Source organism: Hylobates moloch, unplaced genomic scaffold, assembly GCF_009828535.3.
Source record: "Hylobates moloch isolate HMO894 unplaced genomic scaffold, HMol_V3 SCAFFOLD_19, whole genome shotgun sequence".
NCBI classification, from domain to species: Eukaryota; Metazoa; Chordata; class Mammalia; order Primates; family Hylobatidae; genus Hylobates; species Hylobates moloch.
This window is the reverse complement of record NW_026652294.1, coordinates 24061714-24089619: the sequence shown is the minus strand read 5'-3', so window position 1 is coordinate 24089619 and position 27906 is coordinate 24061714. Positions and strand designations below refer to the sequence as shown.

The 27906-nt window shown below is 49.7% G+C and overlaps 1 protein-coding gene across 5 annotated transcripts in view; it reads left to right on the top strand.

The window, feature by feature from the left end:
* The window catches only part of PACSIN2 (protein kinase C and casein kinase substrate in neurons 2), a 144967-nt gene that overhangs the window by 83927 nt on the left and 33134 nt on the right, over nucleotides 1–27906 (top strand). For all 5 annotated transcript variants that reach the window (XM_032139556.2, XM_032139553.2, XM_058431238.1 and 2 more), the window contains exon 2: nucleotides 16817–16953. In XM_032139556.2, the coding sequence (XP_031995447.1) occupies nucleotides 16894–16953 (60 nt within the window). In that variant the 5' untranslated portion in view covers nucleotides 16817–16893. The remainder of the gene's footprint in view (nucleotides 1–16816; nucleotides 16954–27906) is intronic.

Here is a 27906-nt window from a genome sequence, read left to right as displayed (position 1 = left end):
AGAGAACTCTAAGAGCTTGTTCAATCCCACTCTCTTCTTTTCATGTGAAAGCAGTTGGATGCTGAGAAGATAAGGGACTTGCCCAATGTCCCATTGCTGCTTAATGGCAAATTTGGGATGAGGCTTCTAAATTTTGGCACTGAGAGCCCTTTGTAAGTGTAAAAAATGACTTCAGAATTATCAAAAATGAAATGTTCAGTGTAGCTTTATTGATTTTGTTTGTTTAGAGGTATATGTATTTGTGTGTATTTTTCCTTAAATTTGATGTTCCAGGTAGGGTATACCCAGTGATTCCCTTCACCAGCCTGATTACCTACAAGTGCCTCCACCACCATTTTGGGGTATACATCATTGTCTTCAGACATTAACACCATCTACTGAGTTTAATGAGCATCAGTCCATCAGGACCGATGAAACACTCTGACAACTTATATATTAAAGGAGTTTCACATCTAAAATTTCACAAATGAGGCTTATGTATTTGAAGTTTCTTAAAAATAAAAACAAAACCAACCTGATTTCTGTACTCTGATGCGTGAAATTAGAAGCTATGTGAGGCTCACCTGCCTCCACAACAACTGAAGTCTTGTTTTATGTGAACGCCTTCTTTTCTTTCCTTCTTCTGTCCATTTCTGATGCATGTGTAAGATGTCAGGTGATAATTTCATCACCTACAGCACTCTCAGATTCAGCACGTGAAGAGACAGTGAATCTCTTTAAGGACTTCAGAGGCAGCAACATTTTTTAGCCAAGGTGTTTCTTTGGGCCATTTTCCTCCTATACCTCTCCGGGTGTGTTCCTGTCCTTTCTCAAGGGTTTATGGTTTGCCCCTTAAGTGTAGATTGAGGACATCAGATTGAAATCTTGCTCTTTAAACTGTATCCAGAGGTTCATCAACTCTCTTTGGAATGTGTGAGCTAGAGAGCCCCAGGGAAACAGTGGGACAGAAGTGGAAACTGCATATGCCATGACATCCCCAACCTGGGCTCTGCCTGGGGACTACCTGAAAACCCAAACATCTGGACATGAGGGCTAGGCTCAGTGGAGTATGGGACCATGACATGATGTTTTACAGCCATTAAAAATGACCGGGGCCGGGCACGGTGGCTCACGCCTGTAATCGCAGCACTTTGGGAGGCCGAGGCAGGCAGATCACCTGAGGTCGGGAATTCGAGACCAGCCTGACCAACATGGCGAAACCCCATCTCTACTAAAAACACAAAATTAGCCAGGTGTGGTGGCGCATGCTTGTAATCCCAGCTACTCGGGAGGCTGAGGCAGGAGAATCACTTGAACCTGGGAGGCGGAGGTTGCAGTGAGCCAAGATCACACCATTGCGCTCCAACCTGGGCAAGAAGAGCAAAACTCAGTCTCAAAAATAACTAACTAAATAACAATAATAATAAAAAAAAAAGACTGGGGCCAGGCACAGTAGCTCACGCCTGTAATCCCAGCACTTTGGGAGGCCAAGATGGGTGGATCACTTGAGGCCAGAAGTTCAAGACCAGCCTGGCCAACATGGCAAAACGCTGTCTCTACTAAAAATATTTTTAAAAATTAGCTGGGCATGGTGGTGGGCACCTGTAGTCCCAGCTATTTGGGAAGCTGAGACATGAAAGTTGCTTGAACTCAGGGGGGCAGAGGTTGCAGTTAGCTAAGATCGTGCCACTGCGCTCCAGTCTGGGCAACAGAGCGAGACTCTGTCTCAAAAAAAAAAAAAAAAAGTGACTGGAAGATGCCCACACAACAGAGAGAAATGCTGCTTATGCAGCTGAGGAAAGCAGACCACAGGATGGCTTGTTGGCTGCAAGGACAGTGAAATCAGGCCATAGATGACGGGAGAAGCAAGGGCTAAATTAGGAGAGCAGAGGCTGGTGGGACAGAACTGACCATGAGGAGCCCCTGTTGGCCTTGACAGCTCTGTGCTAACCAACATTTGGACTTAAAATCATCATGGGTTTGTCAGTGTGGGGAGGGTGGAAAGAGCAGAGCCAGAGGTTCTCCTGAACAGGAATCGTGAGCTTCAGAGCTGCCGAGGAGCCCAGCCAGGTGTGGTAAGCAGAAGAACTGCACTGGGGTTGCTCTGTTGTTTGTTTTTCGTTAACCTCCTCCAAGCATTTTTTTTAAGAGATAGGGTCTCTCTATGTTGCCCAGGCAGGAGTGCAGTGGCTGTTCACAGGCGTGATCATAGCTCACTGCAGCCTCGGACTCCTAGGCTCAAGCAGTCCTCCCACCTCAGCCTCCTGAGGAGCTGGGACCACAGGTGCACTCAGCTCCAGGATGATTTTTCCTGTGGGAAGAAGAGGGCTGGTCTGTCGTGTTGAATGAAACAAGATGTGTTTCCCCCCCTTTTTCTCTTTTCTTCTTAACAGAGATATTGGAGAGTCTGCGCTGTGTTTCTTTGAAGTGGTTCTGTGTCCTAGCGGAGTTCCTAAGATTCCCCTTCCTCCCACTGTTTTTCTTCAGTTTGCAGTGGATAGTTCTGTGCCACGAGGTGGTTTGAAATCCTCTGGTTTTCAGGTGACGGTTTCTATAGCAACAATGAGTTGTGTCTGCCTGGAGATGCTGGCTGTTTTTTTAATCTCTGGAAGCACCTTTGAGTGTGTTCTGCCCCACCCTGCCCAGGCCGATGGGTGCTTCCGGAGGGCCTAGGACCTGCTGAGCTCTAGGCCTCAGTGTGATTCCCTTGAAGGAGGGGCCAGCCTTTAAATCCAAGCATCTTGCAGTGCACAAGCTGTTTTCCGTTGTTGAATCCAATGTACTACACCATGTTCCAGAGAGATACAAGTCACTTTATTTGCTGATCTCTTATCTCTTCCTTTGAGGAATGTTCACTTTTCCAGATGAAATCATTGGAAACAAAATGAGCTGTGCCAGATAGTTGAGCTCTTAAAAAACGTCCCAGCTTTGCTAATGGTGCAAGGCACTGTCTTAATGTGGGCCTTACTGCCTGAGTGCCCAGTGGCTTATAGGGGGTGACCTGGGTGGTAGAGACAAGCAGGAGACCCCATTCTTCCAGGAGACTGACTGGACATACATGAATAGCCCGAGATGAGCCAAGGCTGGCAACATAGAGGGCCCAGGGGCCCACAGGCCCCAGCTGAGTTGTCAGGCAGCAGGAGGGCCTCCCGTGAGGCCGGCCGGTGGTAGACAGGCAGGGTTGAACCACACCCCCCCCAACCGTGGTTGCTAAACCCATGTGTGGTTTAGATTAACATGTGCAGTAGTGTTTACAAAAGAATTCTAACCATTAGAGTTATAGCACCTTCATATAAATGCTCTCATTATTTTCCATCTTTGAATCCTCAGTCTCCATGAATCAAAATTACCCAGGCTCTTCAACTTTTCTTGTCCTGAATTCATCCAGCAATTTACAGAGTGACTGCTTTGTGTTTGACACTGGATTCTGGGGCTATAGCAGTGATCACAACTGACAAATGTCCCTGCCCTCCTAGAGCTGATACTTTTTTTTTTTTTTTTAAAGACAGAGTCTTGCTCTGTCGCCCAGGCTGAAGTGCTATGGCTCACTGCAACCTCTCCCTCCCAAGTTCAAGTGATTCTCATGCCTCAGCTTCCCAAGTAGCTGGAACTACAGGCATGCGCCACCATACACAGCTAATTTTTGTATTTTTAGTAGAAATGGGGTTTCACCATGTTGGCCAGGCTGGTCTCAAACTCCTGACCTCAAGTGATCTGTCCGCCTCGGCCTCCCAAAGTGCTGGGATTACAGACATGAGCCACCGCCCCGGCCCTAGAGCTGACTTTCTAGAGGGTCAGACAGACAAGAAATAAAACAGTTAAGTAAATTATGTAGCTCGTTAGGAGGTGGTAAGTGCTTGGGAGAGAAAAATAAAGCAGGGAGGGGGTCTGAGGGGGCTGGGGCAGGGTTAGAAAAGACCTCACTGGGGCCGGGCGTGGTGGCTCACGCCTGTAATCCCAGCACTTTGGGAGGCCAAGACGGGCGGATCACAAGGTCAGGAGAGCGAGAGCATCCTGGCTAACACAGGTGAAACCCCATCACTACCAAAAATATAAAAAATTAGCTGGGCGTAGTGGCAGGCACCCGTAGTTCCAGCTACTCAGGAGGCTGAGGCAGGAGAATGACATGTACCCAGGAGGCAGAGCTTGCAGTGAGCTGAGATTGCGACACTGCGCTCCAGCCTGGGCGACAGAGCTAGACTCTGTCAAAAAAAAAAGAAAAAGAAAAAAACCTCACTGGGGTGGGGGCTGATACAGGCCTGTAGGGTAGGAGGGAGACCATTTCAGGGAGGAGATGAGCACATTCACTGTGCTTGGCAGTGCCCAGACCAGCAGAGGAGCCGAGTGGAGCTTGGTGTAGGGTGGACAGCAGTGGTGGTGGGTTGGAGAGCAGGGTCTGAGGACGAAGTAGCTCAGTGGAGGTGCAGATGCGGGCTGGGAGGACCTGGGCTTTTACTCTGCATGGGGGGCTTAAGAGCAGCAGTGTGGTCTGCCTTGCATTTTGAGAGGGTCACTGTGTTCAGAGTGGACTGAAGTCAGATTGTTAAATATATCATGCATTGAGAAGGCATGCAACAGTGCATACAGCTACAGTTCTATGTACAAGTATGAAATTAATATGTTCTAATTTTTAAAAACAGTAGCACAGATACAAAACACTGAGTTACTGTGGGAAGCTGGGAGCCTTGTTAGGGGGAAGACGACTGCAGCCACACAAAGAGGTGATAGTGGCACTGACGGTGGAGAGATGCAGGGGGTCTGGTCATCTCCTTGGCTTTTTGGAGGCAAGGCCGGTCCAGGAGGTGCTCATGGACCTCCCCTGCTCCCTAAAGCTGGGGGTGGGGGGTCTTGTGGGAACCTCCCTTCCTTCCAGTATGGGGCCATTCATGAAACAAAGTCGGGTATTCTCCAGGGTTTGTTTTTTTTTTGTTTTTTTTTTTAAAGAGACCAGATCTCACTTTAGTCACCCAGATTGAAGTGCAGTGGCACAATCATAACTCACTGCTGCCTCAAATTCCTGGGCTCAAGCAGTCCTCCTGCCTCAGCCTCCTGCGTAGCTGGGACTACAGGTGTGCACTGCCACACCTGGCTAATTTTATTTTTTAATCTATTTTAGAGATGGGATCTCACCATCTTGCCTAGGCTGGTCTTGAATTCTTGGCTTCAAGCAGACCTCCCGCCTCAGCTTCTCAAAGTGCTAGGATTACAGGCATGAACCACCATGCCCAGTCAAGATAAATTTTTAGAAGAAATAGTTGAGGCCGGACGCAGTGGCTCACGCCTGTAATCCCAACACTTTGGTAGGCCGAGGCAGGCGGATCACGAGGTCAGGAGATCGAGACCATCCTGGCTGACACGGTGAAACTCCGTCTCTACTAAAAATACAAAAAATTAGCCGGGCGTGGTGGCGGGCGCCTGTAGTCCCAACTACTCGGAAGGCTGAGGCAGGAGAATGGCGTGAACCTGGGAGGCAGAGCCTGCAGTGAGCCGAGATCGCGCCACTGCACTCCAGCCTGGGCAACAGAGCGAAACTCTGTCTCAAAAAAAAAAAAAGTAGAAGAAGAAATAGTTGAAGACGAAGTAGCTTAGTGGAGGTGAGCAGATGCAGGCCTGCGGGCCAGGAGGACCTGGGCTTTTACTCTGCACAAGGGGCTTAAAACCAGCAATGTGGTCTGCCTTGCATTTTGAGAGGGTCACCGTGTTGAGAATAGACTGAAGTCGGATTGTTAAATATATCATGCATTGAGAAGGCATGCAACAATACAGACAGCTACAGTTCTGTGGCCAATTATGAAATGAATATGTTCTCATTTTTAAAACCAGTAGCACGGGTACAAAACCCCTAGTTACCATGCAGCTTATCTATGATGCCAGATTAGTCCTTTCTAAAGTGCACCCTGCCCCACAGAAGCATGTGAGCTTCCGCTTTGTTGGGTGCTGGGACAGCCACAACACTCACCCCCTCTGCCTCTGCCGGAAAGACCCCTCCCCTGTCCTTCTCATGCCCACTGCCCATCTTCATGCAGTCCTCAGGTCGCATTCTGTCTCAGTAAGCCCGCCCCCACCCCTAGGTCTTCTAGAGTGCCCTACTTCTCTGTGTCCTGATGCTTTTCACACCATATAGCTGTTTTTACTTTGCTGTCTGCCAATCTGCCCTAGTAAGATGTCAGCCCCAGGAGGGCAGGGACCCAGTCTGCCTTGTTCACTGCCCCTCCCCGAGCTTAGAAGAGTGCCTGGCACATGGTAGATGTTCAAATGGTAAATATGTCCCTTATCAAAGAATCCTCTTACCTTGGGCCCAAACAGTGGCTTAGAATAAATCATCATTTCCTAACCACTGAAGAATCTCCCCCCAGATAATGAAGAAGAAACGAGCTGCAGGTCAGCCTGTGCTCAGCGCAAGGCCTGTGGAGCAGCCAGAACCCGGCCAGCCGGGTGTGCTCGGGCTGTGGCAGTGAGGATGTCCACCTCTGCCTACCTCTGCAGTTAAAGGATTAGAGCGGGGTAGGGGGGCTTTCTCCCAAGGCCAGCTTTCAGGAGAGATGAGCAACATGGTCTTTTTACTCAGAATGTTCTTGCTTTATGAAAATAGCCATTTGGCCTAAAAAATGACCTGTTCTTTTGTCTAGTTGTGGAATAAATTAAGGGTATTAAGGGGGAGCTGGGTGTCCTTGTGTAATACATCATTTGTTTACCTGATATCTGTTATCAAGCCCAAAGGGGAGGAAGGAGGTTATGCCACCTTCCAGCCTGTGCCACGGGCACCTTGGCAACCTCTGTTAACCTCTGAGACTCTGCACACCATCTAAGGAATGGCTCTGACTCACTGTAGTTACATACATTGTTGGCAGAAGTCACTGGAATCTGAGATCTGGAACCGTTTCAATACCTCAGTCATTCCCAGATTTCCAGATTCCTGAGAAGTGCCCCTTAGAACAAAAGGGTTTGGTGGCTCACACCTGTAATCCCAGTACTTTGGGAGGCTGAGGCAGGTGGATCACCTGAGTTCAGGAGTTGGAGACCAGCCTGGCCAAAATGGCGAAACCCCGTCTCTACTAAAAATACAAAAATTAGCCCGGCATCGTGGTGGGTGCCTGTAATCCCAGCTACTCGGGAGGCTGAGGCAGGAGAATTGCCTGAACCCAGGAGACAGAGGTTGCAGTGAGCTGAGATTGCACCATTGTACTCCAGCCTGGGCAATGGGCAATGACAGAGTGAGACTCTGTCTCAAAAAAAAAAAAAGCTTCTAAATGAAGTTTCCAAAAGTTAGAAAAGCTATTTTCTGGTTCCTGATCGCTCCCTTTTCATAGCAGCCTGTTTGTGTTTTATGGGTACATAACCCTTGAGTGTCTCCAAGAATTCTCATCAGATTTCATTAGAATTTCTCTCTTGTTCCCTCAAGTATTTGTTTTCCCCTGATGTCAGTTTGAATTTTATGAAAGGACAGGGCTGATGGCATAGAAAGCTGAGCTGGTTCCCTCTTGGCCCTTCCCCTAAATGGGAGAGTGGCCACATCTCTGTAAGAGGCTGGGCAATGCCCCAGGTGGGTTTCCCTGAAAGTCGTCTGTACTTGATGGCTTGGCTCCAAATGCAGCTTTTTTTTTTTTTTTTTTTTTTTTTTTGAGACAGAGTCTCACCCTGTTGCCCAGGCTGGAGTGCAGTGATGGCATCTCGGCTCACTGCAACCTCCGCCTCCTGGGTTCAAATGATTCTCCTGCCTCAGCCTCCTGAGCAGCTAGAACTACAGGCGCGTGCCACCATGCCCGGCTAACTTTTTGTATTTTTAGTAGAGATGGGGTTTCACCGTGTTAGCCAGGATGGTCTCTATCTCCTGACCTTGTGATCTGCCCTTCTCGGCCTCCCAAAGTGCTGGGATTACAGGCGTGAGCCACCGCATCTGGCCCAAATACATTTTTAAAAATGACCCTGGGCCAGGCACAGTGGATCACAGGAGTTCAAGACCAGCTTGGGCAATATGCCGAAACCCCGTCTGTTCTGGAAATACAAAAATTAGCTGGGCATGGTGGCGCTTGCCTGTGGTTCTAGCTACTGGGGAGGCCGAGGTGGGAGGATCACTTGAGCCGAGGAGGTTGAGGCTGCAGTGAGCTGTGATCACACCACTGCACTTCAGCCTGGGCGGCAGACCGAGACCCTGTCTCAAAAAAAAAAAAAAAAAAAAGACCGTGATAATTCATGACAATTGACCCTCACCCCTGCCACTCACAGCTTTGCATTTCTCAACCCGGAGTTTGGTGTTCCTACCCTGCCAAGGCCTGTCTCCAGCACTGGCGTTTTTAGGTGGTTTTCTTCTCCCGATGCACACCTGGCTGCTCTCTTCCAGCATGTCCTCCACCATGGGCGGCGCGGCCTTGTTTCTGTGTTGTTACAGCTTCCACCTCTTAATTCAGCAGGCCTTTGGGAGGAAGGAGAAGGAGGTATGTTTGCCTCCCTTGAATTTGTTTCTTTCCAAAAAAAAGACACTAAAATAGCCATGCTGTAATGTCATTATTTTGGGAAAGAAACAAATTCAGAGGAACTACATGGGAAACATATTTTCTTACATGTTTTTGCCATTGTGTTGGGAAAGAATCCAGAATAACTCAGCACACACCACCCCATCCTGAAAGTTTATTCCAAAATCACTTGTTGGAATTCGGATGGCATGCTTCTGATTCATCTTGCATGGCACCCAGGGTAGCCCGTGAGAGTGAGTTCAGGTCTGGAGTGTGTGCAGGAACAGTCTCCCTCATATGTAGCCCTTGTTCAGAGTTCACAGAACTCATTCAGCATTGAATTCCGGTATTGGAGCTCAGTTTCTTTTTTTCTTTTTTAGATTTTTTCTTATTTTTAATTTTTAAAGTTCTTTTAGAGACCAGGTCTCACTCTGTCGCCCAGCCTGGAGTGCAGCAGTATGATCGTAGCTCACTGCAGCCTCCAGCTCCTGGGCTCAAGTGATCCTCCCACCTCAGCTTCTTGAGTAGCTGGGACTACAGGTGTGTACCACTACCCCTGACTAATTTTTCTTTTTTTTTTTTTAAGAGATGGTGGTCTCACTGTGTTGCCCAGGCTGGCCTCAAGTGATCCACCTGCTTTGGCCTTTCAAAGTGTTGAGATTTCCAGGCGTGAACCACCGTGCCTGGCTGAGCTCAGTTTCTTTTTCTTTTTCTTTCTTTTTTTTTTTTTTTTTTTTTTTGAGATGGATTCTTGCTCTGTCGCCCAGGCTGGAGTACAGTGGCGCAATCTTGGCTCACTGCAACCTCAACTTCCCGGTTTCAAGTGATTCTCCTGCCTCAGCCTCCCAAGTAGCTGAGATTACAGGCGCGTGCTACCACACCCAGCTAATTTTTGTATTTTTAGTAGAGACACAGTTTCACCATGTTGGCCAGGCTGATCTTGAACTCCTGACCTTGTGATCTGCCTGCCTCAGCCTTCCGAAGTGCTGGAATTACAGGCGTGAGCCACCACGCCCAGCCTGAGTTCAGTTTCTTTAGAAAGAAATAATCAGTCAACCACTGGGTGCCAGACAGTCTGAAATGTACAAAAGAAGTGCCAGATGAGTCCCTGTCCTTGGAAAGACCAGGGATGACTCATTTGTCTGTCACTTTGCACTTTCTCAAAATTATTTCACAGCTGTCGCCCGGAGCCTCTTAATACCCTGGGAGGTAATGAGAGCCCATGTTGTACTGCCTTACAGACAAGGACAGTGGCTCTCAGAGGGGACAAATAGCTGAATTACAGAGGTAGAGCTGAGACTCATTTTCAACTCAATATCACACTCTCTTCCCAGGAACTTTACCTTCCAGATGAGAAGCCCCCAATTAATTATTAAATACACATTTTATATATTTTTTGCATTAATTGATTTCCAAAGGCTCCAGCACTGTTTGGCATTAGAGAGCAGCTTGTCCCATACGTGTGCACAGGTATGGTAAAGGTCATTGTAGTCGGCTCAACCTGGAAGAATGAATGAAGCAGAGCCAGGAAACTTGCCCTACCTGACCTCCTTTTGAAGAAACAATCGCTCTCAGAAGCCTCTCAGTCTCCTCAGCTTATGTGTTTCTTCAGCTGAGAGGGTGCTGCAAGCAGATTCATTTTTATGGTTAAGGACGTGTGTGTGTCAAAAAAAAATTCTGAGTAGTACTTCCTGACAGGCCCAGCGCCTTTGGGGATGTGGTAGAGATTGGGGTCAGTGCGGAAGCCCTGAGGCTCCAGGCTCCCTGGCAGGTGGTGGGACTCTGGATAATCCTCCTGCCCTTTCTTCTGTTTGCTGCCAGGGATTGCCAGATTCTGGAAATGCCTGGTAGCTGGGCATGTGGTGTCTTGTTGGAGTTGGGCAGCATGGAGTCCAATGGTCTGGGTTGAGTCCCAGCCTAGCACTTAGGAGCTGTGGGTCTGTAACCAGTGATTTGAGTTATCTGTATCTTGGTTGCCTTTTCATCAAATGGAGACAATAATACATCTTTTATAGAATTTTTGAGGTACAAAAATAATATATCTGACGCTTACCTAACCCACCTGTTGGTGCTAAGAGGTACTGAGAAGCTGGTAGCTGCTTGGATGGTGGTTTATCCCACCTATAGAAAATTCGTAGCCTGGACTCCCGGGTGGAGCGGCAGAACTGCATCTGGGTAAAGCAGTCTTGCTTGATTTGATGCAAACACGGCAGACTCCAGGCAAGAGAGGTGTCTTTGGGGGAGGTAATTCAGTCATCAAATAGCTTTTGAACACTGCATGGTGCCATGAGGCAGCGCTTCTAGCTCCTTGGACACCCTGTGAGGTTGAGCATGGCTGTTCTAGGGTGTGGCCTATCTGCAGTGGCCCTGGTCTGCAGCTGGTTCCTACTCAGGATGGGGTCATGCCCACCGTAGCAACTGATACCTGCAAAGGACATTTTTACTTTACAAAGCATTTTCACATCCTTCTCAGTTGACCCTCACCACAATTCTGCCAGGCAAGTGGGGGTAATATTGGTACAGTAAACATTATATTTAAATGCAGTTGCCATGGGACTGAGTGTTCCCATGCAACAAATGGCACCATTAAGGCATAAAAGATAGGGCACAGCCAGGCAGTGGCACGCACCCGGTAGTCCTAGCTACTTGGGAGGCTGAGGCAGGAGGATCCCTTGAGCCCAGGAGTTCAAGGCCAGCCTGGGCGACATAGTGAGATCCCATCTCTTAAAAATAAAAAGAAAAGGGCACAGAGCACCAATCAGTGAGGGAAATGCAGGTTAAACCACTGTGGCTTACTAACACCACCTGAAAGGCCAAGACTGACAGACTGTGCCTGGAAATAGGACTGTAGCAGTAGTTCATCACAGCACAGCTCAGAGCAGTACATGTTCACTTTTTTTTGTTTGGCTGGTTTTTTTGAGATAGGATCTTGCTCTGTTGCCCAGGCAGGAGTGCCGTGGCACAATAATAGCTCACTGCAGCCTTGACCTGCTGGGCTCAAGCAATCCTCTCGCCTCAGCCTCCCGAGTAGCTGGGACCACAGGTGCATGCCACCATGCTTGGCTAATTTTTTTTATTTTCTACTTTTTGTAGAGATGGGATCTCACTGTGTTGCCCAGGCTGGTCTTGAGCTCCTGGGCTTAGGCATTCCTCCTGCCTTGGCCTCTCAAAGTGCTGGAATTACAGGCGTGAGCCACCATGTCTGACCCATATTTAGTTTTTCATGTTGTATGTTCTGGAAGATTTGAATTCAGCACTGAGGTGGTTAAGATCAGTGGTTAAGAGCATGACTGCTGTCGGCCTGCCTTTATTAAGGTCTCAACTCCTCTGCTCGGGTAAGCTCCTAACCCTTTCTATGCCCCAGGTTCCTTGCTTTGACAATGCCCATGGCGAAACTGCTACCCCATAGAGTTGTTAGGACTAAATAGAGTGCACGCGTGTAGCGCATGGGGCGCAGTGTCTGGCACATGAGGAGTCACCATAGGGGTGGGTATGACTGGCTTCTTTGCTGTTGAAGAAGGGAGGGCTGGTGGCAAGGTCACAGTGGTAGGTGGCAGCCTCACCAAAAGTGCTTATCCCAGTAGCAACAATGACAGGAAAACAAAAATCAAACCCAGCCCCAGTCACCAACATTTCCCAGTACCTTTGGGTGGCTTGCTGTGGCGATTCTCGAAACAATGGCTATCACTTTTAGGGTGTCAGGTGTATGCCAGGTGACTTCGTCACTGCTGGGCCTTCTCCATGCCTGCGAGGAAATCGCCTTCTTATTGGGTTGAGAGGCTGCCTCTTGAGAGCTGCTGGTGTGTCCCTGCACATGGATGACGTTTGAGGTCATGGGAGTTCCAGAGATCAGTGCTGGGAGGGATGGGAGGAGCCATAGGCGGACTGCCAGGTGTGCAAGCGGTTGGGGGAGGAAAGGGAGGCTCATCCGGGTGAGAGCAGGGAGCCAGGAGAGTCCCATACGCTGAGGCTGGTGCGGGGCGCCGTGGGAGGGGTGAGGCGGTTGGACAGGGCCCCTGCTGCTCATGTCCCGGAGCAGGGGCAGGAGAGCGGGGACTTAGGAGTTGTCATTGAGAACTCAGCTCGGTGCCTGCACTCAAGGCCCCCCCTTCCCCACCCCCCACCCCCACCCCCACCCCAGGTTGTTGCTGTGTGAACATCAGAAATGAGTTCTCAGATTGGCCACGGTTGTACTATCATTTGGGTTTTCTTTGTGGTACAGATTCTTGTCCCCCAGGCCCTCCCCTTTACCTGCATTCCTTGTGACTGTGGAGCTGAAGGAAGTAGCAAGGACACTTTGAAGCCCAGGATGCAGGCCAAGAACAATGCTCCCATTGAGGTAGGCTGTGCCATGGCCTGTGACCTGGGGGCACTGAGACCTTCATCTCATTTAACCTTCACTGAAACCTGGTAAAGCACAGCTCAGGAACTGGGGTTCAGAGAAATGACATGGCTTTCTGCGGTCACCCAGCTGGCCAGTGGTAGAGCTCGGATTTCCCGCCTTCCACCGTCCCAGGCCTTCCCCATAGGCACCTCGTCTGCATTACCTCACTGACTCTTTGGGCAGGAGACTTTCATTTCTTCCCCTCACAGTCTCTGTCTCTTTGGGTTTTCTATGCCTTGCCTCAGTGTCCCCTTAGGGCTTCGGATATCTTTGCTAGATTCTCACTGCACAGTTCGATGAGACCTTGTATAAGATGTGCTTAGAGGGTTCAGATGAAAGTGTAGTTGATTGTGAATTATTCCAGCTCAAGAACTGAAGTGGTGGTGCAGAGCTTCCTAAAGTCATTTGTGTTGGGTCTGAAATGCCTTGTGCATTTTATAAAAAGAGATTTGTCTTCCTAATTCTGTTTTACTTAAATTAATAAAGATGTATATAATCTTGAAGAATGTCTAAGTTGGAAGGTGACAGATTTGTGGCAGGGAGCAGCTGGCTGAGCATTAAGATGAACTCTTAAGTAATGCACATGGGGATAGTTGAGCTGATGTCATTACAGATAGAGCTGTGGCCACAGGGGATGCCCGTGGGGTACGCTTGTCCCTCATTGCACCTGAAGGCATTCTACAGGATGTCACTGTTGCTGAGTGCAGTGCTATGATGAGATCCTGGTCCCAGACAGAAGGAAAGTGAATAAGTATGGGCCTTTCCCAGCTCTGCCACCATGTGACCGGAGAATGTCTCTTCCCCTTGCTGGTTGCTCCTTGTTCCTTTTGGTCAGCTAAGAGCATATGTCCTGTCTGACGCCCTTGGCAGACCCAGAATCTTGGTTATATTACCTCTCTCCTCAGTGATTCAGGCTCTTACTCCTGAAGGCTGCCCACTGTGCTGAGCCTCTCCTTGGCTCCTGGCACTTAGTGGGCTCTTAAATCTTAGGCCCGATGTGGTGGCTCATACATGTAATCTCAGCAATTTGGGAGGCCAAGACAGGAGGATTGCTTGAGCCCAGGAGTTTGAGACCAGCCTGGGCAACAGTGAGACCCCAGTTGCCACATAAAAAAATTTTTTTTAACTAGCTGGGCCTGGCAGCACGTGCCTATAGTCCCAGCTACTCAGGAGGAGGAGGAGAGGATCCATGAGTTGGAGGCTGCGGTGAGCTGTGATCATGCCACTGCACTCCAGCTTGGATGACAGACAAGACACTTTGTCAATCAGCCAACTACCAGTCAGTCAATCAATCAATCTTGTGCAGAACTGTGTCAAGACCACAGCTGCATCCAGACAGAATCCGAATTCCTCTGCCCAAGTGGCTCAGGTGTCAAGCTGCCTCTCAGTCCGGAGCAGGGGCCTGCTCTTCCCTGCAGCTGCTCCCATGGCTGGCCAGGCAGCCCAGCTGGCGGCTTGATCGGGCCACTTTGAGACTCACCTGAGCCCAAAGCCCTGCTATTCCCTGAGAAGCCTAGAGCAGAGACCAGCTGCTCTGGGTAGAAAACTTTCTCCTGCTGAAACATGGGGTGAGGCGACTCCAGGAGGGCCCTGGCTAGTAGCATAGGATTCTGTAGAAAAAAGGCTCACACCTGTAATCCCACCTGTAATCAGGAGGGCAAGATAGGTGGATCACTTGAGGTCAGGAGTTTGAGACCAGCCTGGCCAACATGGTGGAAACCCCATCTCTACTAAAAAATACAAAAATTAGCCGAGCGTGGTGGCACATGCCTGTAATCCCAGCTACTGGGGAGGCTGAGGCACTAGAGTTGCTTGAACCTGGGAAGCAGAGGTTTCAGTGAGCTGAGATTGCACTACTGCACTCCAGCCCGGGCAACAGAGCCAGATTCCACCTAAAAAAAAAAAAAAAAGAATTGCTGTGAGAGGTGGCATCAGGGCCCAGGCCAGGTGGCCTGTCCAGCCTCTGTGAATCCTAGTGGTTCAAATGACACGCTACCCCTGTGATTATGGAGCAGAGCCCTAACCAGCATGGGAGAACTCCTCGCTGGAGTTCTCTCCATGAGAGCCTGGTTAGGAGCGTGCATGCATCTTAGTCCTGCAACTGTCTCCTCACAGCGGCAATGTCTTTGGAGGACTTGGCTTTGAAGTACCGTTATCTGTTGTGGACTTTGTCTCTGTTGCTGCACAGCAGTGTGTTTACCTTTAGGAGCTCTGCAATCCACCAGATTAAGCCCTTTTAATTAGCAATCCAATTTTAGGTTGTAGGAAGCCTGATTTACTTAACTTTGAGATTGGTTTTGGAAAACATCTTGGTGTAATGGAGAGAATATTACCCTAGCAAGCAGGCAGCGCTGGTGTCAAATACTAGTCTCCACCAGCCATTACTTGGACAACCGTGGGCAAATTACTGAACATCAATTTTCTTGACTTTAAAATAGAGACAGAAGTAATGATAGTAATGATAATTACTATGTAATAATAATAGTGGCAACAATAATTCATTATTTACCATGTTCGTAGCACTTACTAAGGGTATATAACAGTACTTAGTAAGTTCGTAGCACTTACTAAGGGCCAAGTATTGTTCTAAGCTCTTGTATATATTTGACTTGCAGCAATTCTGTGTTGTAGGTTCCATTAGTGTGTCTCTCTTTTTTTTTTTTTTTTTTTTTTTTGAGACACTTTTGCTCTTGTTGCCCAGGCTGGAGCGCAATGACACGATCTTGGCTCACCGCAACCTCCACCTCCCAGGTTCAAGCGATTCTTCTGCCTCAGCCTCCTGAGCAGCTGGGATTACAGGCACGTGCTACCACGCTTGGCTAATTTTGTATTTTTAGTAGAGACGGAGTTTCTCCGTCTTGGTCAGGCTGGTCTTGAACTCCTGACCTCAGGTGATCCACCCGCCCTGGCCTCCCAAAGTGCTGGCATTACAGGCATGAGCCACTGTGCCTGGCCTATTGTCTCTCTTTTACAGATAAGGCAAGCGAGGCACAGAGAGGATAGGTAACTTGCCCACTGTTGCCCAGCTCATAAGTAATGGGTCTGGGATTCAAGCCTAGGCAGTCTGACTCTGGAGTCTGTGTTTCTTGCTCCAATTCCAGGCTGTCTCACAGAGAATCATGAAGATTCATGTGATAACATATGGAACAGGACCTAGAACAAAGTCTTGCACCTTGTTGGTGCTCAAAACAAGTTGGCCACTCTGTCTCACCCCTTCCTGTTGCTAAGCTAAGGCTTTAGACTGTTGACTGTGGCAGTGAGGAAGGTCTTGGATCTCTGGCTGTGTGATCTGAACACAGGGTAAGGTAAAGAAAGGTGGGGTCACCTTTTTACCAAAAATTCAGACTGTTTCATCTTGACTGTGGACAGGTCGTCACACTAGCAAGGTGTGGTTTGTGCTTATGGGAGTCCTTCAGTTTCTTCCCTCCAACAGGGGAAATAATTGCCGCCTTTACCCTTGCCTGGATTGTAGATTGCTGAATCTGTTACTCAGAAGTGATCCATTTAGCTTTCCAGCTGAGCCACACACAGACAGTGGCAGAACAAACTGGTCTGAATTTGGGGTTTCAGTGGCTGAGTCAGTAAAGGTGCAGTTGAGTGGGGACAGTGCTCAACACAAGTGGAATATGGTAGACACTCGGAGAGGGGAGTTGGGTGTCAAAGGTGCGATTACCTCTACTCATGTTTCATCCCAGGTCCTAGCCCTACCGGTTAGGTAGAGTAGGCCAAGATGGGCAAGCCCAGAGATCCAGGGACTCTGCCTGCTTTTACGCACATGCACCGCCCCCCCTCCCCACCACCCACCATGCACACACACAGATGTACACATATGCACCCAGAATTGGTTAGAGACTACTGGCTTTCTGCCACTTAAAGGAAATGTTATAGACTGCCCCGTACTGAAGGCAGTGATTAGAAACGGGAAGTTGTGAAATAGAGATGACTTGTTTCTTTACCTTGGAAATTTAAAAACCACATGATATATGTTTTTCGTTTATAGGTTTGTCTACAGATTTTGAGCGTCCGAAGTTGACCCCTGACTAAGTATACTTTGCTGCTCCCTCAGCCTTTGAAGAAATGTCTGTCACGTATGATGATTCCGTTGGAGTAGAAGTGTCCAGCGACAGCTTCTGGGAGGTAATGCACCTGCTTTCTTCTAGTGAATGAAGTAGCCAGGCCAATAGTGTCTGGCAGCCCCTTTGTTTTTTTTGATGGAGGTTGGGAAATGAGGTGAACATACTCCCAAACCAGCCACGCATTTGTAGTCAGACCTAGATAGCAGCAGAAAAGGTGTGGACACTTGTTTTTAGGCAGTTCAGGTATGCCTTAGCCATCATCGAAGGCAGTGAACTTACCTTGCTAGGAAAGGCTGATACTTAAAGAGGTTAGGGATGTTTATGAAAGGTCTTGGCGATCACCTTTTTATGTTTGCCATGGTGTGAGTGGGAGAGACAGACACTAATTGCTCAGCTTATCCTACGAGGCACTTTACTGTTGAGTTTTATGTAGAAACAAGGAGGGCTGTGATTTGACATCATGCTGGACAGCACAGGCAAGTGGCCAGAGGGCCAAATGCCTTCAAACTTGTTGGAGCATCTGCCGCCAGTCTGTACCCGTGAGTGGCCCTCTTCCTGATTAGATTATTTTTGTTTTTTTGTGGGGGCGGAGGGCATTGTTCCTGAGTCCCACTTACTTTTCCTGCCCACTAATTAATGGAAAGTCCATCTTTTTTTTTTTTTAACAGTTGAGGTCTCGCGAGCGCAGGCTGGAGTGCAGTGGCACCATCATGGCTCACTGAAGCCTTGATCTCCTGGGCGCAAGCCATCCTCCCACCTCAGCCTACTGAGTAGCTGAGACTATAGGAAGTCAATTTTTGGTGTAATGTTGTCCTTGTGGCAAAACCCCTGGAGCTTTCCTGGCCTTCATGGAAAGAGGCTTTGCATAGCTGGGCGCAGTGGCTCATATCTGTAACCCCAGCACTTTGGGAGGCCGAGGCGGGTGGATCATGAGGTCAGGAGTTCAAGACCAGCCTGGCCAACATGGTGAAACCCCATCTCTACTAAAAATACAATTAGCCGGGCGTGGTGGTAGGCACCTGTAACCCCAGCTATTTGGGAGGCTGAGGCAGGGGAATTGCTTGAACCAGGGAGATGGAGGTTGCAGTGATCTGAGACCACGCCACTGCACTCCAGCCTGGGCAACAGAGCAAGACTCTGTCTCAAAAAAGAAAAAAAAGAGAGAGGCTTTGCAGTTAGAAAACTCTGAGCTCTGAGCCGGTCGTGGTGGCTTATGCCTGTAATGCCAGTACTTTGGGAGGCTGAGGCGGGCGGATCACCTGAGGTTGGGAGTTCAAGACCAGCCTGACCAACATGGAGAAACCCTGTCTCTACTAAAAAATACAAAAAATTAGCCGGGCATGGTGGCGCATGCCTGTAATCCCAGCTACTCGGGAGGCTGAGGCAGGAGAATCACTAGAACCCAGGAGGCGGAGGTTGCAGTGAGCCGGGATCGCACCATTGCACTCCAGCCTGGGCAACAAGAGCGAAACTCCGTCTCAAAAAAAAAAAAAAAAAACAAAACAAAAAAAACGAAAACTCTGAGCTCTGATCCCAGCTGTGCTGTTGCTAGCTGTGTGACCTTGGGCAAGTTGCTCAACTGATCTGAGCCTCGTGATCTTCATCTGTGAAGTAGGGGATACTGTTGACCTCTAAGGGGGGCTGCCAGGATAAGATAAGAACATGGATGGCAGCACCCATATGGGTGCTTCTGTGACACAGGAGGCTCCAGTGGTAGAAGAGATGAGGGTGATGCCCTGGTGTTTGCTGGGGACTAGCATGAAGTCATTTTATAAACAAATGATCACAGTGATACATATTGTGATATAGACAAGTGATCACAGGTACCCAAGTTTAAAAGAAAGATGGGCAAGGAGCTCAAAATTCTATCAACACACTTTTCCCCTATGTATTGTACAAAACATCGACTTTTAGCCGAATACCGTTTGTTAAAATTATGTGTTGGCTGGGTGCAGTGGCTCATGCCTGTAATCCCAGCACTTTGGGAGGCTGAGGCGGGTGGATCACGAGGTCAGGAGATGGAGACCATCCTGGATAACATGGTGAAACCCCGTCTCTCCTAAAAAATACAAAAAATTAGCCGGGCGTGGTGGCGAGCACCTGTAGTCCCAGCTACTCGGGAGGCTGAGGCAGGAGAATGGCATGAACCCAGGAGGCGGAGCTTGCAGTGAGCCGAGATAGCGCCACTGCACTCCAGCCTGGGCGACAGAGCGAGACCCTGTCTCAAAGAAAAAAAAAGTTATGTGTTAACTGAGTACCTATAGTGTACTAGGCAAGGGATGTGACAGACTGAGTCCCTGCCCTCCAGGAGCTGGCTTCTGCCACAGCAGAAGTAAATGTGGAAAGGCACAGAGCATGCAGGTCCTCTCTGCTGCCACCCCTCGGCTGGCATCCTTCTGGAGGGGTGAGGGGGGCACCTAGCTCAAATTTCAGCAGCCAGAGAGGCACATCTGCCTGGGAAATATTTCACATAAGACAGCAAGAGTGACAGGAGCAGTGACAGTCAAACAGGTCACCAGCCACATCTCACAGCATGGCAGGAGGCTGGCTGTGAAACTAGATGAAGCAGGACCAGCAGTTACACGACGTGGTTTGAAGGTGCCCCTGGAACACTGCTAGAATTCAGGACTGCCTCTGCCCCCACTCGCAGGTACAGGTTCACAGTAATCAGGTCCCGCTGGCTGGCCCCCCCAGAGAGGCTGTGGCCTCATTAGTGCAGGAGCACTCATGGAGCCTGCAGCAGCTGTGAGAGCCTTCCTGTGAGCTCTCCACCCTTTAGAAGTGCAGGCCCTTGTTCTCAACACTGAACCAAAACTATAGATAGAAACCTTTCCAGTTATGGGGAGCCTCTTTTTTTTTTTTTTTTTTTTTTTTTGAGACGGAGTCTTGCTCTTTCGCCCAGGCTGGAGTGCAGTGGCGCAATCTCGGCTCACTGCAAACTCCGCCTCCCAGGTTCACGCCATTCTCCTGCCTCAGCCTCCCGAGTAGCTGGGACTACAGGCGCCTGCCACTACGCCTGGCTAATTTTTTGTATTTTTAGTAGAGACGGGGTTTCACTGTAGTCTCAATCTCCTGACCTTGTGATCCGCCCACCTCGGCCTCCCAAAGTGCTGGGATTACAGGCGTGAGCCACCGCGCCCGGCCTGGGGAGCCTCTTTTTTGTAACTGTAGTGACATTGCTGGCTGGCATCAATCATTCCCTGCCTTGAGCTTGGTGATGGTGCAGACAGGACAAGCACACTCAAAAGGCCCTTCCTTGTGAGGGATAGGCCAGAAAAGGCAATGGGGACAGGTGAATACATTGCTCTGGAGCCAGGAGGTCTGGGTTTGACTGCTGGCCTGATCACTTACTCCTGTGTATGGCTTTGGGCAAGTTACTGATTTTTCTTTGCCTTCATTTCCCAATCTATAAGATGGGAGTAATAACGGTACCCATATCCTAGTATTGTGAGGGTTAAAAGAATGAATAAATGTTAAATGTTTTAGGGCGTCAGGGCAAGGCTGGTGGGGGCCCTTCCCTCTGACATGGGAGCTGAGGGAGTCGGTGTGCACAATGTCTGTTCCTGCGGTGCCCTTGGCAGCATTGTCTTCATTACCCACTTGGTGGCAGAAACTGCTGGGAAAATTACGTAGCTAAATATAGTGCTATTACAGAAGTCTTCAGCTGCTTGTTAAAAAACATTTAGGTGAATGTTGCCAGTGTATATTGTCAGCATATATTAAATCAACTAGCTTTAACAAGTCCAGTAATTAAGCTCTTATGCTCCCTGTTAAATTCTCAACCGCAATAATGTCAGTAGACAAAAACATCTCCTTTTGCCTGAAAATGCTTAGGCGGGCTCTGCTCAGCTTGTGATGCTGTCCCCGAAATTACTCTCCAGCTGGTATCAACTCCGCAGTGCTGTGGTCGTCCGCCTCCTCCATGACGGATGTTCGTTGAGTGGCAGAGCGACTGCTCAGTGACGGCCTGCGGGGATCTGAGAGACTCAGGTGCACACTGCCAACTGCACAGCTTCCCAGGCAGGTGGCAGGTTCCTCTTTCCCATGGAAGGACACTTTTCCAAAGAAAGCCTCGTGGTCTTGAGGTGGAAAAGTTTTTGGTGTTTAATTTTACTCCTTCCCACCAAAAGATACTAACTGGAATATGTCATTCCAGAGCCATCTTCTGTGTGGCCCTGTCCTCCAGGAGCCTTTGGCTGTGACATTTGGAGGAATAAAGTAGACACTAGGCAGGTCAGCATGCCAGGTGCTGTAGGATTTGCTGGGTTTGCCCTGGGGGAAGGGCAGGAAAGGCAGCATGGGACAGGGGCATTGCTGCACTCGGATGCTTGCTGGACGAATGAAGGAACCCATACTGACCTGTGGGAGGAGAGGTTACCCACAGGGACATGATACTGAATAGAGCTATTTAATGCATATTCGGAAGGAGTACCTCTTGCATTCCCCAACCCTGTAGATATAGGGGGAAAATAAAAAGAGGAAGAGGGAAGAGGGGATCCAGTTCCCACAAAGAAGATGCTTATGGAGTATGAGAGCAGGAGGGACCACCCCCAGCTCTGCCTCTCAGTAACATGGTCTGCTGGGCAGGGTCAGCAGAGGAGGCCTGTGGCTGAGTAGGGTTGGGCCAAGAATTGGGAACAAGTAGACGGGATGGCATTCCAGGTTGGAACCAAGTCTGGAGCCTGAATGAGTGTGGTCTTACAGAGTGCTGAGGACCTTGACCTTTTTGGAGCTAAGGGCCAGTTTTGGAGCAAGATGGGAAGTCATGTGGAATTACAGTGGCGGGGGCCAGGCGGAGGCAGTTCCCCACGTGGGTCGCTCCCTCAGCAAGTCAGAGCCTGGTCTGGCCTGCTCACAGGTTTCACGGCAGGGCATGGGGCAGCTTGGCTGCTTCTGGCAAGTTTTCCTGACTTGTTGCAGGAGCCCAGGGGCCCTCCTCCTGCCCCTCTGCTTCTGGGCACTGCTTCCAGGCCTTCTCTTTGGTTCTGGGAGCTGGTGTACAAAGGGCCTGGGCTGTGAGCCGTGGGGCTTTTCAAGTGTCACCAGTGCTTCCTGGCCTCCCTTACCTTCAGTAGGCTCTGGGAACCGGATGGCAGGTCTGTCCCTAGCAGGGCTGAGAGCCGCTGCCTGCATCTCTGAGGGCTCCTTGGGGGCCAGGCTAGGAGGGCAGACGCCACTTATTTTAGGAACTGGAGCCTGAGTCTGCCTCAACAAAAGCTCCCCGGAGGCGTGATTTCTGCACAGCTGTCAGCTGTCTGTGCCTTTAGAGCTCAGATCTTCTGGATGAACCCAGGCTGAGTCTGACCTCTGTGCACTATCTTGTGGGTACAAAGAGCCCCTGAGAAGAATATTTGGGGAGATGAAGAGAACATAAGTATCTTGTGTCAAATATTCTGGGAATGTTAGCCCTGAAGAGTTGGCACGTGACTCTCAACATTTACTGTTCCCTGCCAGGAAGGCGCTCCCTGTAGGTTGTTGTAACTTGCTCTGAGTTGGGCTGGTTTCTCTCAGACTCTAGCACTGCAGGACAGCTCATCACATGAGAACGCCTTCATATTCATCATCCATGTGGAGTGATACTTTCCCCATCCTTCCATACCAATTTTATAGGACACATATTTAGAAGCTGCCGTGACCCAGGCCCTGGGCTACGTCCTGGGCACCCCATATGAGAGCACGGTCTCGGGCCTCCTAGAGCCACTGTTGTATGGAGAGCAGTTAGGAGGCGGCAGAGCAGTGCCCTGAGCGCAAGTGTGAAGCGAGCGAACGTCAGTACCACCTCATGCTCAGCAGCAGTGACCGGCTCTGTCTGCTGCCCAGCCACCTCCACGCACGCTGACCCCAACGGACTTTTCCGTGTGATGGCCTGCCTGTGTCAGCCTTGCGGGAGCAGTGTGCCCACATCCACGGGCTCCTCGGGACAGGGTGCGCATCAGCTTAATTATCACCCCACCGTGCTCACACATGGCTCCTAGAAGGTTAGTGGCCCACCTTAGTTTCACTAAAGTTTCTAAAAATTACCATTAATTCTTTCTTTTCACCGAACTAGTATCTGCTGAACCATGAGCAAGGATTAAGGCATCAACTCCTCAGTCTCCACCCCACGGCCAGATAGCCCATCTAGAAAAGCAGATTGGACGGCTCCCTGCCCTGCTGGGAAGCTTCAGTTTTCTGCATCACCTTCAAAATAGAAACATACTCTTTAGCATGGCCAAGACATGAGCATGTGTTGACAGCCAGCTGGACTCCCTGGCTCTTCCTGAGAAGCTCTGCCCTGGGCTCCAGCCAAGCTGAGCCACCCCAGGCTCCCATCCACAAAGATCTGTGACCCTACCTGGTGTGGCTTAGTGGATTCTTTCCTCCATCCAGACTTCCATCTCCTTCCTAGGGAGCTGCTCTGGGAAAGGAAGAGCCTTCTCTGACTGCTCTGGGCAGGCTTGGGCAGTCTTCCTCTGTGCTCTCCAGCATTTCCTAGGCTGTAACATGGCATTGCTAATTTCCTGCTTCCAGGATGGTTGTAAGAATTACAGAGAACACCCACAAAGAGGCTAAAATTGTGTGTGGTACTTTTTTTCTCTTTTGGCAAAAACTCTTTTTCCTAACCTGATGTTACACACAAAATGTAGACATGGTATATATTGCATAATCTTCGTTTAAGGTTCTTATCCTTATTTTGGGGAGAGTTGTGTTTCTGATGGTATTTGGCCGTTCTGGGATTTCTGAACAGGCTGCTGCAGCCCGCTCTTCAGAGCACTGTATACCTACCTTTTTCAGAAATGAGTTATATTCATGTGAATTTCTTCTAAGCCAGTGAGAAAATAGTTTTCCTAAGATCCTGCCCTTCTTTGGTGGGTGACCCTCCCCCTGAGCTATAGTGGACATTTCCATTACGATTCAGATAGACTTTGTCGTCCTATGGGGCAGATCAGGGCCCTCGATGTGTGGGCTGCCTTTGTCTTGGCCAAGTTTGGCTGACCCTGAATCTCGTGACTCTTCAGAATTACGTGTTTTTAAATGGGTGGTTTTCACAGTTTAGAATACACAACCTAAGCAATGCTTGGACACTTATGAAAACAAGACAGAAGTCAACATTGGACAGACTTTGACGTTCAGATTAGAGCAGAAAGCAGCCTTTGCTGCCCAATCTCTCTCTACCCAGTAATGGAGGTTTTTCTCATGATGTGATGGGTTTTAACCAAGCTGTCCTTTGTCCCACTTGGTCAGTCAGGCTCATGCCTGGCCTGAGCTTGGGGTTGGGACACAGAGATGAGTGTGACAGGGACAGTCCCTTGTCCTCTTGGAGCTCACAGGCCAGCAGCAGCAAAAGACAGTTCCACAAGTGACTGCCATTTCCCTTGGACAGTTTTCAGCACTGCTGCCATCCCTGTCCATGGCTACTGTCCCCTAGCTCAGCAGGAGCAGGGAGACCCTGCTTGGCTGGTGTTGCCAGGGCCTGGTGCCATGCACAGCACATGGGAGGGACTTACATACTTGAAGGAGTGGGTGGCGGTGGGTGGTCAGGTAGATATGACTGAAGGTCTCACAGGAGCCTCTCCCGCTGGGTTCCAGCAGCTGCAGAACTGGCCTGGTCCCCACAGGCGGCTTCCTGCTTTTAGGGCAAACAGGGCAGGGACCAGCCCCGACCAGCACCAATCCCCTTTACCCATCCACCCAGGAGCACTGCAGGGAGCCAGCCGGGCAGTTTATTTTGGCTGGCTGCTGCAGTCCATCGAATCTGTCATTTTGTTTTCAGCTCTTTCATGCCCTTTGGTGTACGACATCTACAACATTGTCTTTGGCCTGCGTGCTCAGCCATTCCCGATACTGGGAAAAATCAAGTTCCACTTTTAGTGGAGGAAGAGAAAGCAGAATTTGGGGTGTACCGTCGCAGATCAGGCTCAGCCAGCAGTGATGGCCTGCTGCTGTTCTGTGATGGGCTGCCCAGGCCAGGGACAGCACTTGCTGGTAGTTGGGCACTGGGCCAGCGGCACCAGTGAGCCTGTTGACACCCAGAGTTTATCTTGTCTGAGGTCACAGGACACCTGCATGGCAAGGCCAAGTCTAAATGACTCCCGAGCCCAAGTGGTCTCTGAGTGTCCTCTCTACACTTACCATTTCCGCAGCCACACGCGGGAGCATCGCACACGCGGAGACAGGAAAAGGTGGATGAATGAGGCCACCTTTCCTTCTGTCGTGCAGACGGACCTGTCTTCCCCCCATCTAAATGCCATCATTCTGAATGCAGAGAAAGAGTTCTTTGGTTTTTGCATTGAGACAATTTAGCACTTCGGGGTTTTGTGCTGTCAAGAAGCTTGTCTTCTGAAGACAAAATTTTTTAAATTTTTTTTATGCATTTCTGTAGATGAAGATAAAATTTTATTTTCTTACTTGATTTCAGTTATGTCAGAATAACTTTTTAAAACTGTTGAAGAGACATATTTTTCCTTTCTACTCAGTAACAAATCTCCTTTCATTTTAGAGCAGGTGGGGTCCGTAGTGCTCATTAGACTGTGGTGGGCTTAGCTCCATGGAGACATTTGTGGATAAACGATTGTTTGAGCTGGGCACAGTGCAGAGGGGCGGAGCTGGGGTGCCCAGGTACAGAGATGGGGAGAGGAGCCCACATTCCAGTAGCGGGGACTGGTAGGGTAACAGGAGTCATAAAGTAAACCAGGATTCGGGTGCGGGGGGCTAGGGCCAGGGTGGAGGTAGACTGGAGTGCAGTATGGGGGGGCTGTGGAAGCACCAAACTGGGAAGAGGAGGGAACGGAAGGAGGCGGGGAGGCTTCCTGGAAGAATTGATCCTCCAGCTTTTCCCAGCTGGCCTTTCCCCACTAGATCATCGGCTTTGGACCTTAGGGGTCGAGCCAGTTTGGGATGTCTCTTACACTGCCCGTCAGTCGGGGTGCCTCGGGAATTCTGCCAAAAGCCTCAGGTCTTCAGCGAGCTTAGGGACCAGGCAGGTGACCTCGCCGTGGCAGCTCTTCCAGCAAGGTGATGCCTGCATCAGTGGGGGCGCCTCCCTGAGGAGTGAGGGAGAGCAAAAACGGCAGCCACGTACCAAATTCCTGCCACTTGCTGGGTGCTCGGCTGAAGGCGAGTGAGCAGTGCATGTCTTCCCAGAGACCCAGGGCTCCAGGATGGGGTCTTGGGGGCGATGGCACACAGGGCGGCCTATGCTGTGCATGTGAACACCATGTAGGGTGTCGTGGGGCCTTCTTGACATCTGTGTAACACGCACCAAGGGAGCAGAGCATGGGGCGCCTGGCCGACGGCCTTGAGGAAGAGCTAGTTCAACACAGCTTTGCGTAAACACATCCTTTCTCTCTATGTTGTTTATTTTATGTGTTCTGCCTTTGGAGTTAGGATCTGAAAATTGCAATTTCTGGGTTTCTGTGTCATCTGTTTTTTATTTTGTCATTTTGAACATTTCAGTTAAAGATTCATAACTCAATGGGTCTTTAAGGTTGTTGAAATCTGGGATTCATGCTTTTAAATGATCAAACAGCGAGGGGTGCTTTCAGGGTAGTGAGCTCCATTTTCTTCACCTTCGTACTTGAGGATACAGGTTTCAGGGACAGAGGATAACGGCCAGTCAGTGTTGGGAGCAAGAACTGAAAACCCCAAGTTGAGACAGAAGTGAGGCCCCAAGGAAAGGACAGGACTAGTGCTGGGTCAGAATTGAGCCTGGATTGCAGATCAGACTCAAGGCGATTCTGAATCTCTAACCCTCTTGGGCCCTGCAAGGTAAATAGTATCACCTCATTTGCAGATGGGGAGCCCCAGTGAGGTTAGGTGTTAGTCTGAGCTTGTGGTTCAAGGTAGCACCGAAGTGTGGAACTCGTAGGGCCTACATTCCAGGGCTGAGACAAGTTGGGAGCCCAGTGGTGGACAAGCTCGTAGGAAGTTTGGGGACCAGGATGAGTGGAATCCCATAGAAATGAGGATATGGAAATTGCAGTTTGGCACCTGAAAGCAAGGCACGGACTAGATGGTTTTTCAAGGACACTTGTTACTCTTTGGTGTTTTCAAACACACATCACAGATTTCACAACCCTAATATCAACAGTCATCCCCGTTTGGCAAGGAAGATTCAGTATAGGGGGGTTAGGATAGGTTGGAAGAAAGTTGCCTGAAGCTGTCACCATGGGGACGCCTGGCAGGTGTGTACTGGATACAACATCTGCCAGGCACACGCACACCCTCCCCAGGGAAGGTGGGTGAGAGGTAGTGACTCTGCAGGGCACAGTCCTGAGGAGAAGGGACTCAGTCCTGGAGACCCCCCTAGCTGCCTGGGACACGGGTTGGCTTAGGGATAAACTAACTCAGGCCCTGGGTTTCCCTGAAAGCTTTGTAGCTGCAGTGAAGGCCCGGTGAGGCCCTGCAGCTGGCTGTGCTTACGTGACTCTCTCAGGAATGTGGCAGAAGCGCCGGGAGTTGCTCTTCTGCGGGCCATGAAGTTACTGGCTGATGACGTGCTAAGAGTTGATTCCTTTTAGCTACTATGGAGAGAGCTCATGTGACTCGCAGGATTAAGAACTGATAAATAGGCCAGGCGCGGTGGCTCACGCCTATATTCGCAACACTTTGGGAGGCAGAGATGGGTGGATCACTTGAGGTCAGGAGTTCAAGACCAGCCTGGCCAACATGGCAAAGACCTGTCTGTACTAAAAATACAAAAATTAGCCGGGCATGTTGGCGCACGCCTGTAATCCCAGCTACTTGGGAGGCTGAGGCAGGAGAATCGCTTAAACCCAGGAGGCAGAGTTTGCAGTGAGCCAAGATGCGCCACTGCCGAGTTGCGCCACTGTCCACCCTGGACAACAGAGTGAGACTCCATCTCAAAAAAAAAAAAAAAGAACTAATAAAGGATCATGAGTTGTTTGGTTGGCCATGCCTCTGAGATCTCAGCAACTTCTCAGTCCCTTCCTTTCCAGGGGGAATGGAAATCCCAGCTCCCAGCACTATTTGGGCTCTGAGAAGATAGGGTGTCCTCTCTCTGCCTGGCATGGAC